The 11,394-nt window shown below is 33.1% G+C and overlaps 4 protein-coding genes across 5 annotated transcripts; 3 read left to right on the forward strand and 1 right to left on the reverse strand.

Annotated features, from left to right (window-relative positions):
- Positions 1 to 918: 918 nt before the first annotated feature.
- On the forward strand, positions 919 to 3,317 carry LOC145068445 (Ubiquitin carboxyl-terminal hydrolase family protein). Its single transcript, XM_079015415.1, has one exon. The coding sequence runs from the start codon at positions 1,308 to 1,310 to the stop codon at positions 2,574 to 2,576; it is 1,269 nt and encodes a 422-aa protein (XP_078871541.1). The 5' UTR covers positions 919 to 1,307; the 3' UTR covers positions 2,577 to 3,317.
- A 1,496-nt stretch (positions 3,318 to 4,813) lies between these two features.
- LOC145065991 (uncharacterized) lies at positions 4,814 to 6,159 on the forward strand. Of its 2 annotated transcripts, none has more exons than XM_079013129.1 (2): positions 4,814 to 4,946; positions 5,289 to 6,159. In XM_079013129.1, exon 2 carries the CDS (start codon positions 5,295 to 5,297, stop codon positions 5,934 to 5,936), a length of 642 nt encoding a protein of 213 aa, XP_078869255.1. In that variant the 5' UTR covers positions 4,814 to 4,946; positions 5,289 to 5,294; the 3' UTR covers positions 5,937 to 6,159. The 2 variants fall into 2 exon arrangements, with proteins under 2 accessions (XP_078869255.1, XP_078869256.1); XM_079013130.1 differs by lacking the exon at positions 4,814 to 4,946 and adding an exon at positions 4,956 to 5,099.
- A 196-nt stretch (positions 6,160 to 6,355) lies between these two features.
- On the forward strand, positions 6,356 to 8,098 carry LOC145065993 (uncharacterized). The gene is made up of 5 exons (XM_079013131.1): positions 6,356 to 6,511; positions 7,338 to 7,414; positions 7,519 to 7,591; positions 7,693 to 7,748; positions 7,852 to 8,098. Exons 2-5 carry the CDS (start codon positions 7,344 to 7,346, stop codon positions 7,970 to 7,972), a joined length of 321 nt encoding a protein of 106 aa, XP_078869257.1. The 5' UTR covers positions 6,356 to 6,511; positions 7,338 to 7,343; the 3' UTR covers positions 7,973 to 8,098.
- Positions 8,099 to 8,113: 15 nt separating this feature from the next.
- Positions 8,114 to 11,098, reverse strand: ABIL2 (ABL interactor-like protein 2). The gene is made up of 10 exons (XM_079013128.1): positions 10,791 to 11,098; positions 10,140 to 10,244; positions 9,991 to 10,073; positions 9,763 to 9,913; positions 9,567 to 9,666; positions 9,391 to 9,483; positions 9,242 to 9,290; positions 9,069 to 9,148; positions 8,484 to 8,626; positions 8,114 to 8,386 (listed from the first exon to the last, which is right to left on the reverse strand). Exons 2-10 carry the CDS (start codon positions 10,227 to 10,229, stop codon positions 8,207 to 8,209), a joined length of 969 nt encoding a protein of 322 aa, XP_078869254.1. The 5' UTR covers positions 10,230 to 10,244; positions 10,791 to 11,098; the 3' UTR covers positions 8,114 to 8,206.
- Between the last annotated feature and the right edge of the window lie 296 nt (positions 11,099 to 11,394).

An 11,394-nucleotide genomic window follows, 5' to 3' on the forward strand; every position in this document is an offset into this window, starting at 1 on the left:
ATTTATATAATTTCATATATTTGCAGATAAATGGTTGCACATAGCTATATATAAAATTAGATTCGTGTAGTGATGCTTTAATTTAATACAATTTTAGCATTTTTAAATTAAATAAAGACCATATTACCCCTGCTGTTAATTTACTTATACTTTTCGTATTTTGGTATTTCTACTTATTTCTTATTAACGTCATATATCAATTTTTAATAATTGTTTAAGCAATTCCAATTTCAGTTTTTCCTATTGGAGGCATATTTTTTATAGAATTATTTCCTATTATAGCCCCATACTTTATATAATGATTTCTTAACTGTAACAATATCTTAAAATGAAAAAAATATATATCTTTATAACACATACATACGAAACTATGATGTTATAAAATGCAAATAGATGTATGTAAGTTGCTATATACTACAATTGTAGTACTTCAACCGGTAAAAAAATACTCACATGTGTATATGGTATTTGTTTCACAAAATAAAATTGATAACAACATTTAACATAAAATCGACTTCAAATTTCTTTGTTTGACAACAATTTACAAATTTTATTTTAAATGCATATTATTTTTTCCTTTTTTTTATAAGGACAAATTTGTCTTTTTCAATTTAATGTAGAAAATTAAATACAACTTAACACGATCTGTTTTACAACTATAACACTGACACATGTTATTATATTAATAATTAAGTTATTGTTTAATTAAAATTATTTTTAAAATTTTCATCCGTAGAGTCCACGGGTTATAACCTAATTAATTTTAAAGTGTGTCCAACATCTTGACACCTAACAAAGATAGTATCATGGTAAACTACTAAACTGTAAATGATAGAAGGATCGATTTGAAGACCTATTCTTGTTTAATCTAAAAACGTAGCAAAGGGTTATATTTGGAACTTTGTAGTAGGGAAGGATGAATCTTGTTATTCACACATTTAGCAAAACAAAAGCGAGAATATGACCAGTGACCACCACCAGCCACCATGAAACCGGATTACTCAATCGCCATCCCACTTTCATGTTTAGCAGGTACTGCTCTTTTTTGTACGTTTCATCATCGATGCCAAATTCTTGTTTAGTCCAATCAACTATTGAGATGACTACTCAATTGCATTTGTATCGAATTGTTCCTTGAATTCCACGGTTAACCCTAAAACGACTCTGAGGTGCATCGACAACAATTCGCACCGCCGACAACTCCTCTATCTCAGAACTGCAGGTATTTTTCCCACATAGTTTGTTTCTTAAGTCCTCTAACCGTTAATTGCTTTGAATCACTAGTCAAATTGTCTAATACGCTGAAGATGCTCCGGTGGAGTTTGGGTTTCGGGAAAAACTGCAAATTTCCCTGCAATCACCATAGTAATCTAGGGTTTAGACATAATCAAAGATACAGTTTAGTTAACGTAAAATTGAAATGGGTGAAGGATAATGTACTAGATTCTGTTGTAACCGGTGAAAAAGAGCTCAGAGCAGCCTGGGTAATCGTGTCAGTTATAGCAGCCGATCCTGGTTGTTGCCTCCCCATCTACCGTCTCTCCGGCCGGCGGAGAGGCCAACTGGGTCTTCCCGAAGACCTCAAAGTTTCCACCTTTATGAGAAGATACCCAAATATCTTCGATGAATTTCATCTTCCTGACACCGGTGGTACTCTTGTTCCCTGGTTTAGATTAACCCCAGATGCTATTCGACTAAACCAAGAATCCATGGCGGTTTTCCAGCAAAATCAGAAAGATTTACTCGATAGAATCATAAAGCTTCTTCTCCTCACAAAAGACACGATTCTTCCTTTACATACAATCGACCAATTGAAATGGGATTTGGGGTTGCCTTACGATTATCTCGATTCTTTCATCTCAAAATACGAAAATATGTTCTCTTTGATTCCTCTTCCCCACAATCGTCTCGCTTTAAAACTCATATCTCCACCCAATGAGCTTCCCCTTTCCCAATTAGAAACGAATGCAGAAGAAGACGATGTTAAAAATGGTAGATTAAGTTTCAATGTGGGATTCCCAAGGGGATTTGGGTTAAATCGGAAATCAATGAAGTGGTTGGAGGAATGGCAGAGGCTCCCATACACATCGCCATATTCCGATTCCAGTCATTTGGATCGACGGACAGATGTTTCCGAGAAGAGAATCGTCGGAGTATTTCACGAACTTTTACATCTCACGATTGAAAAGAAAACCGATCGCCGGAACGTGAGCAATCTCCGGAATCCATTGAATCTTCCTCAGAAATTTACAAAGGTTTTCGAGCGTCATCCTGGGATTTTCTACATCTCAAAGAAGAACAACACCCAAACGGTTGTTCTTCGGGAAGCGTATGATCGTCATCGACTTGTTCAGAAACACCCGATCTCTGAAATCAGGGAGAGGTTTCGATGTTTGATGAAGGAAGGGTTTCTGGATAAGAGCCGAGGGTTATATAAGAAACAAACTGCTGCCAATTCCAATTCCGGTGAAGATGTTTGTGAAAATGGGTTTGAATCGGGGGAGGAATCGGAGGGTCATATGTTTTCGGATTATGAATCTGATGAAACCGCTCATCTTTTCCGATTGTGTGAATAGTCTTAAATCTCCACCCAATCTGATTCTGAACAAATCCCAAAAAGTCTTTAAGGCAATTGTCAAAGATTACAGGATCTACAAGAGCTTTCTTTAAAGATAGATAGACTCCATTGTTTGTTGGGAGTTTTGCTAAGAATATTTATGCTAGTGGAAAGATTAATTGAGGGTATGAATTGAACACTTGAAGAAGCTTAGATACTTTAGTCTAGATGTTTGTTGATGTAATTAATAGCCCAAGAGAAATGCAAGAACTGATACTGATATAGGCCATTGTCTTCAACAGTTTGTATTTGTAAGCACCTTGGTGACACTTTACCTTGACAAAACCATGGATGTAAACCCTTATGATCAGATTAAGAAACCATGAACAAGAAGGAAAAGCAAGGGATCTGTTAGATTCCTTTAACAATACTGCAATACAGACACTTGTGACTTTTCCTACCAGGTGATCTAAAATTCTAACAGGGAAGAATTGATTTTTTTCTTTAATTGAAACAAAATTTTCAGATTAACAAACGAGGAGCTACAAAAATTTTGGGTTTGGCATCCACGCAACCCAGCTGACTTTCAGTTTATGAAAGAATTGATGTTAAATGAAATGAAATAAAATAAAGTCAACGCAATGGTTTTGTGATAGAAGGCTTGGGGAGGGTTACATTTGCGATTGTAAGATTTTTCTTGGATTTTGTTGGTGTGGTTCCATGTGTAATGTGTTAAAGTAGTCCATGAAGTTTTGTATGAGTGTAAGTTTGCCATAAATTTCTTTAGCTTCAATATATTTGATAGAGTAAATTACTGAAATCTTCCCTATGGTTTGGTTAAAATTACACGTTTGGTCCCTAACTTTTCTTTTGCACTCGGATCGTCCCTATGGTTTGATTTTGTTGCGTTTTTCATCCCTTGCATACATAAAGGTAGGGACCAAATTTGCAATTTTGACCAAATCATAGGGACGAAAAACGCAACAAAATCAAACTATAGGGACGATCCAAGAAAAAATAAAAGTTAGAAACCAAACGTGCAATTTTAATCAAACCATAGGGACGGTTTCAGTAATTTACTCTATTTGATATGATACATTTATACTTATATATTTATTAAGTAAACATAATGAATTCATTCTATATAGTATATACTGGAGTTATTTCATCTTGATATAGCTTTCAACATTATGAGCCTTGTTTTGGAGTTTTTCTTCCGGCTCCTAGTTGAAGTGCTCTCTCTCATGTTACGCCCCTTTTTCGGTAGACCTATAGCCACTAACGTGATTAAACATAAATTGACACCTTATAATCTTTTAAGTTTATGGTCCATTAAATAACACATTTATCTTAAACAGAAAGTTGCTCTCTTATATACATTTTTTCCCAATCCTATATGTAAGCAAAATATTTGTTTCTTGATGGTTAGTATTAATATTATTAAATTAAAAAGCAGAAGACACTTTACGTTGCGAAAACCTTATAATAGAAAGCAAAGATAGCGTTTGGTATGCAGAAATTAATAGAACGTTATCACAAAATGAAAAAAAAAATGGTAAGGAATTGAATGAAACATTTCTTACAAAATATTTAATGGAATTTTCATTATATCAGGAAGAATTATTAAGTCATGTCGAGAATGAAATTATATGTATTATAATTATAAATTTTTTTATTCATATAATCATCAACAAATATTAATTTTTTTTAATTTTAAAAACTTCAATTAGATATTTTTTAGTTTTACAAGATATATGAAAAATATATTTATTATTATCTTTAAAGAGTTTATGGTATTTTTCTTTTTATTTTGTAAGTATTTTATATTGTAGATAATCTTTTTAATTAATTAGATATCATATAATATGTATATCGAATGAAATGAAATATGTTTATATACAATTTATGTAACAATTTATCACTATTTGCTTAAAATTTATTTTTTTATAAAACAACATTTTCTCTTTATTGATTAATTTTAATTTAATTTAGTTTTTTATTATTAATAACAAATAACATGTTTTAATGATTCATTTGATATCTTCGAGTCAACTATACATGCCAATGAAATGTAATTATTTATATCATTACTTTGTTTATTTTATTACCTATATCCATTCCATTATTGATGATTGCATTGAGGGAAACAAAGACCTTAAATGGTAATAGATAGAAGGATCAATATGAAGAGCTGTTCTTGTTTGAGGGACGATTATCGTTAAAAACGTATTATAGGGTTTGATTTGAAAAATTTTGCAATAGTGGAGGACGTGTCTTGTAATTCACACTTGCAGTTAGCAAAACAAAAACCTGAAGGCTGAATACGACCACCAACCAAGAAACCAGATTCATCGATCGATATCTTGTTACCCATCTTCATGTTAAACAGGTATTACTCTTTATTGTTCGTTTCATCATTAATTATCTGCCAATTTCTACTTTGTTTAATCGGATCAACTCTTGAGATGAGTAATCAATTGCTGTTGTATCTGATTGTTCCTTAATTCCATGGTTAACCCTATAACGACTCTGAAGTTTTCAGGTTTGATTGTTTTCGATTAAATCTTAACTATCCGATTTGTAGGATAGCTCCAATTTGACTTCAAATCTAGTACTTAGTTATGCAGAATTGATATCGATTTGTTGAAGATTCAGAAATTATATTAGTAACCGGCGGCGGATGTGCTATTTCCTAATTATTCGTTTGATTTTTCTGTAAATCTCTGTTCAGGAGATAATGGATTCAGGAGAAGGTAAGCCTAGGTGGGTTCATTACGCTAATAGTTCCATAGTTCAAGAAGATTACAAGGGAACTTCACCATCTTCATCTAAATTACCTTCAGAAGAAAGTCCTGGTGATGGAGTCAAGTTATATGATCTTGCAGGTGACACCAAATGGTGGTTACACCATCAACCTAAAGAAAATCCCACCTCTTTCTGGGAACCATCATGGGAAACCATGGAAATGGAAGAAAAATATGCAAAAATCAAGGAATTTGAAGCAGAGAAAAAGAGTCAAGATGAACTGAGCAAGGCTGAGCTTTTGGAAGCACTTTGCCATTCTCAAACACGAGCAAGGGAAGCTGAAAAAGCTGCACAAAAAGCAAACAATGAAAAAGAAGACATGATCAGTCAGTTTATGAAGCAAGCTTCACAGCTATTTGCTTACAAGCAATGGTTTCGTATATTGCAACTGGAAGCTACTAGGAACAGTAAGTATCATCAGCAAAGGGTTTGGAAGAGGAAGAAGAAGGAGAAGGCTGACTCTGGATCATCAAGATACAAAAATGGAAAGTCTTTTGGGAGCTTTGTTTTGGGTTTGAGTCTTGGTGGTGCGGGTTTCTTACTTGGTTGGACATTGGGTTGGTTATTCAGATGAATTTGTTGGTTGATTGATTGGTTTGTTTGAACAATTGAACATTTGAACATGTCCATGTTAATGTTATGTTTGTAAATAGAGTTGAAGATTTGTTCTATATACAGATCTTGTCTGGTATATAGATGTGTTTGTTTGTTTATAATCTTGAAACATTTCTGATGTCTGTAAATAGGATGTTCAAGTTGGAAGTATGTATATAAATTTGAGTTTGAAGTTTGAAGAATGTTTCTGGTTTTGCCATTATTTGTACTCAACTTTTATTTCATAATTACTCGGATACTAGGATCAAATAATTGAAGATATTTGAGGAAGATAATTTTCAGAGAAACGAAATTAAAATTAAAATTGAGCTTTTGGGCCTAAAACAACAGATGGGAATGAGGGATTGAGGCCCATTTTAAAAGTCTATCCATATCACCAATTTATTGTGGCTTTACAGACTGATAAGTCTAATAAGTGCGTCTAAAACCCTCCGGCCTCCACACATCTGCTTCCGGCCAATCATTCCCTCGGACGCCGCCGTAGGCACCTCCTGTATCCGTCGTCTTGTCAGAATCCGGTAACGCAGTAAATTGGTAAGCAATTATTCCGACGTTTTATTGCTTTACTTACACATGACAGCAGATCGATTGATATGACCTGATTATAATTAAATTATTAACTAAAATCAAAGAAAGAAGTGCAATTTCAATTTTATTTTTTTAAGTCAACTTAATGTTTTTATAATGCATATTTCTATGGATTTTGGTGTAATTTGTTTTTGTGATACAGAATGTTCAGTATTTAATTGCTAGATTCAACTCTTTAAGTAAATGTCAGTTATGGTAAATATTAGCTGAAATGCGATATTCTTCGGACTTTAGGCAGATAAAAAAAAAAAAAAAGTCAAATCAGATATCTGTGAACATTTTCGAGGATATCATCCGCGAAAATGGCATTTCTCAGTTAAATTTTTGCCATAGAAATAAATATTTGGCTACTTATTTTATTAAACATTCATAAAACCAACATGTATGATGTATCGTTAAATTAAAATTCCAATACCTTAAAATGAGATCTTTGAAAGGAGATCGGTGTTTAGGACTGTAACTGGGAGTTATGTTTGACCGTGTTTTTTTTAGAGAATTTTCAGTTTTTATTTTTTATTTTATGTAAAATGAAGAAAAAGACGTAAATGGAGTTTTTGTTACATCTAATCTGTGGGACCTATCATTTTGGAGATGACATCTGTGAAATGGGTCGGATCATCTACAAAAATCACCAAAATAAAGTTGTTTTGGTGGTTTCGACCCATTTTGAAGATGTTATCCACTTATCTGCAAAAAGGGTGGCTATTTAGGTAATCTCATTAATGTCTTGAAAAGTGGTAAATAGAACTAAACATATTTGTCTTTTTCTCAGATAAAAATGGATTCTGTTGCTCCTGCGATTGAAAAAGATGCCCAAAAAACTATTCCATCTCCATGGGAATTCAGCTGGTGAGTTTTCCTCTTAACAAATATGTAAATGTAACGCCCACAAAGTAACGATGTTAAAGTTTGTATTCAAAATCTCATTATAAGCTTTTGTCTGCACTCTACAGTGATTTGGAAGTAGATTATAAGTCTGATGAAAATGCTGGCATAATATATTCAACGCTAGCTGTTGACAAGGAGGTATACTTTTATAATAATCTCTTCATCATTTATGTCATTTCTAATCTAAACATTCCATTTTGCTCATTATTACTATTTTATTTTCATCTTCCTGTTTCCAGCTCCAACCAGATAAAGTCAAGCGGCTGATGTCAGTGTCTGATGGGAAACTTTCAGTGTGAGTTAACTTAAATGATATAAACAAATAGGAAATATTGTGACCAATTCGGTGATTTAAAAGCTTGTGTTTGTTGAAAATATATTGTGTTTATTCTTTATAGGCATTTTGAAGCAGTTGAAGCAAGATTTCTTCGTGCATCATATAGCGCCTTTATGGATGCCTTAACTCTAGCCACAAAAACAATCGAACAATTTGGTGATCTTGAGCATCAAAACATCTAGTGTTATTATACTTGTTGGATTTTGGTGGTTGTAACATAATGATATCTGGATTTCGGAGACATTTTTTGTGTGTAACATTGATTAAACATTATGTTATATAATGATGATGAGAATTTAGAAACCTAATGATGTCCACGAGAATAATAAAATAATACATTCTATCTATCACTTGATGACTTAAACAAGATTACAACAAGCACATGTGTATGCCAACTTTTGACCTGGTCTTTTTCTTTAATATTCATCCAAATAAGTGTAAAGCATGTCATCTTTCTTAGACTTGCGTCTACTAAGCAATGCCTTGAGTAATCGTTTACTTTTGCTTGGAATCTGGTTCTGGTTCTGGTCTGTCTCTCTGTTTGTTTCTCTGTCGGCATGCATACGCATTGAAGCCGATTTCCTAGGCTCCGAAAGCTACACATGGGAGCGAACGATTGGTCCACATCATCACTACAATATTTGAATCAAGAAAAAGCAATAAAAGTATTTGTTGCATCGAATTATTAATTACCATTTGTCGGGAGACCGAGGTTGGAGTTGTTGGCCTACTGCGATTAGTAGGAGTAGTCGATCTTGAATTTGGGGTTGTTGGCCTACTAGACAAAGAACCCGTACGCAAAAGAGAAAATCTACGTGGTGAAATTGATCTTTTTTCTGATTCATGATGAAGAAGAGTTAAAAAAATTGTCTTTTTAGAAAAAATTATGGGGATGTTTCTTTGTTACTTAATGAGCTTAATGAGTTAAACACTTCATTTGGATAGTTATACATGGTTGTTTTTTTTACTTAGAGGTTGTTTGATAGTTTAGGACAGAATTAGATCGAATCAGGGTTATGTCTAGGACCGAATCAAAGATTTCTAATTATGGAATCAAACAGTTTGAATCTGACTCAGCCAGCCTCTTACCCGGTCCGGTAAGAGGCATATCAAACAACCCCTTAGTCTTGAACATAATGACTGAAGGGGTTAAGCCAAAAAAAAAAAAAAAAAAAAAAACAAGTTGATGCATAAGATTATAACCCTTTACCTATTTGTTACACTTTATCCAGACGTCATTATGTAGAACTTAATGAAAAAAAATGAAAGTGTGCATACCTAAATCTTTTCTTGTGACTGCAGCAGTGAAAGCAAACGATCCTGGTTGTTGGGGTGTAGGAGATGGGGATCGTCTTTTGCTTCATTTTTTTATTTGATTTAATCTTTAATAATTAGACATGAACTGAATGTAATAATATTTTTTATTTTTAAATAATAAAAAAAGGATTTACCTGGCCAAAGATGGTGGTGTTTCTTTTTCTTTGATTGTAGCACGAACAGCTGCGTGTAACAAAAAACAGATTTAAGATTTTAAGTTTTATAAATATTAAATGTTTTTATATATAAAACAAAGTAACAAACAACCGAATAAAATTGTTACCATTCTTGAATTCGTGCCACTCGTCTTCATCATCCAAACTGCATCCTTGGTACTTCGATTTTGTTCTCATACCACCTTGCATTGTCTCTCCAACTGAGCAGTAAAAATTTTTAAAAAACAATTAAATTAATGAATCATTCGGCAAAACAATTAAAGAAAAATTAAGGTTTTGTTACCTGGCAAGATATATCTTTTATGGTACTTTGGAATATTTATCAATGAAGACTGTTGTGCTAAGCCTTCATGATCAAAACACCCCTGGCATACTCTTAGTCTCTGTAACACACACAACAACATCAAATAATTGATAATGGAATTGGAAATCAATATTTTGTCAAGATTCCTATTTCCTAATGTGAAATGAAAAAGAACCTGTTGAATAGATGATACTCGAAGCTCTGTTGTTGAAACTTCATTCACTTTTTCACTTAAAAGGTCGTTGACCTTACATGACACAGCACCTAAATGGTCAACCGTGTTCACCAGAGCTTTGATTGCATAATCTTTTAAGGTTTCAACCACTCTGTTACAACACAACACAAACAAGTAAACTTAAGCTGAAATTAGTTACAATGGCTTTTAAGTAATTTCCTTACTCACAGTTGTTTTTGGTCATCATTGGTGTAAGATAATTCAAAGTATTCAGCAGCTGCGTACAGTTGTTTTCTCAGATTCTTTAAATCCTGAAATAAAATCAACCATTACAACACGCAAAACAGAGAATCAAGAACATGAGATGATGAAATTACCTTCAAACTGTCGGAAAATAGCAATGTTTGCTGCATAGCGATCTCATCATAGTTGGCCGGAGATGCAGCAGATGAGGTTAGTGTTTCCATCGTTTTTTTTTTTTTCTGAAATTGATGAAACAATCGATTTGGTTGTTAGAATTTAGATGAAGATATTCAATAAAACATTGTCAGATGAAGGTATTGTTGTTAAAGGACCTGGAGAATTGAATCTGTTGAAGTTTAATTGTTTATAAGAAACAAAACGATAAAAATATTAAACAAAAGAATGCAGCATTAAAATTTAAGATAACTTGTACGACAAACTCCACATAAAACAAAATTTTCAAACTAATGAGAATCACGAACAAACATACCCATCCTTAACAGAATCAAAAGTTTGTATCTTCCCCTAAAACAAACCTCAATGTATTCTCGAAAAAAAGGCAAAAGAACAAAACTTTGAACCCATACAATTACAGTGTGCTAAGAACACTTAAGTATCTTAAATTTCTTACAATATCTGGGTAAAACAACAAAAACCCATGACTAAAACATTCGCACTTCAAACAATCCCATTTGGTTTAAAGCTAAGAAATTTTTGAAAAAATAGCACAATTTCGAGCTACCCAAACAGAAACCGACAATAAAAATGGAGAATTATCTTCTGACCTGATATAATTGGGATTAGAACCACCAACAATAGAAGGAGCTGGTGTCTTTTAAGCTTCGGTTACTGGTTAATTTAGAGAAAAAGGAAGTTCAAAATCAATAAACCCGGACATTTAGCAGAGAATAATGTGGGGTATTAAATTAAGAGGTTTGACTAAACCAGTAGATAAAGACAACAATAATTCAGCTGGTGTATGTGGAGTTCAAGAAAAGCTTGAAAATGGCAAAAGTTTGGAGAGAGAAAGTGGGAACAGGAAGGAAGAAGAAAAGGGATAGAGGGTGATGGAGATGGAGGATAGCATTGAGGGAAGCACGTTTATTAGTTTTGGCTTATATGTCAATTTTGAAGCCCAAAAAGTCCACTCCTTTAGACAAATGCCAATTAATTCATGTATGGATAGTTGGATACAAACCTAAAACCTTAATGGTATTAATTATAGCATTATTTCGTTTTGTTACTGACAACATTTATAATAACCCATATGCCCATATAGTACTGTCGGTATAAAAGAAAAAATATATATGTATCCCGGTTCTATATGTTCTTTTAATTTCAATCTTATGTTAAATACTTTTTATTAGACATAATACTTGAGTGTTGTAC

This window comes from Lactuca serriola, chromosome 8 (assembly GCF_051521515.1).
Source record: "Lactuca serriola cultivar US96UC23 chromosome 8, Lser_US96UC23_V15, whole genome shotgun sequence".
NCBI classification, from domain to species: domain Eukaryota; kingdom Viridiplantae; phylum Streptophyta; class Magnoliopsida; order Asterales; family Asteraceae; genus Lactuca; species Lactuca serriola.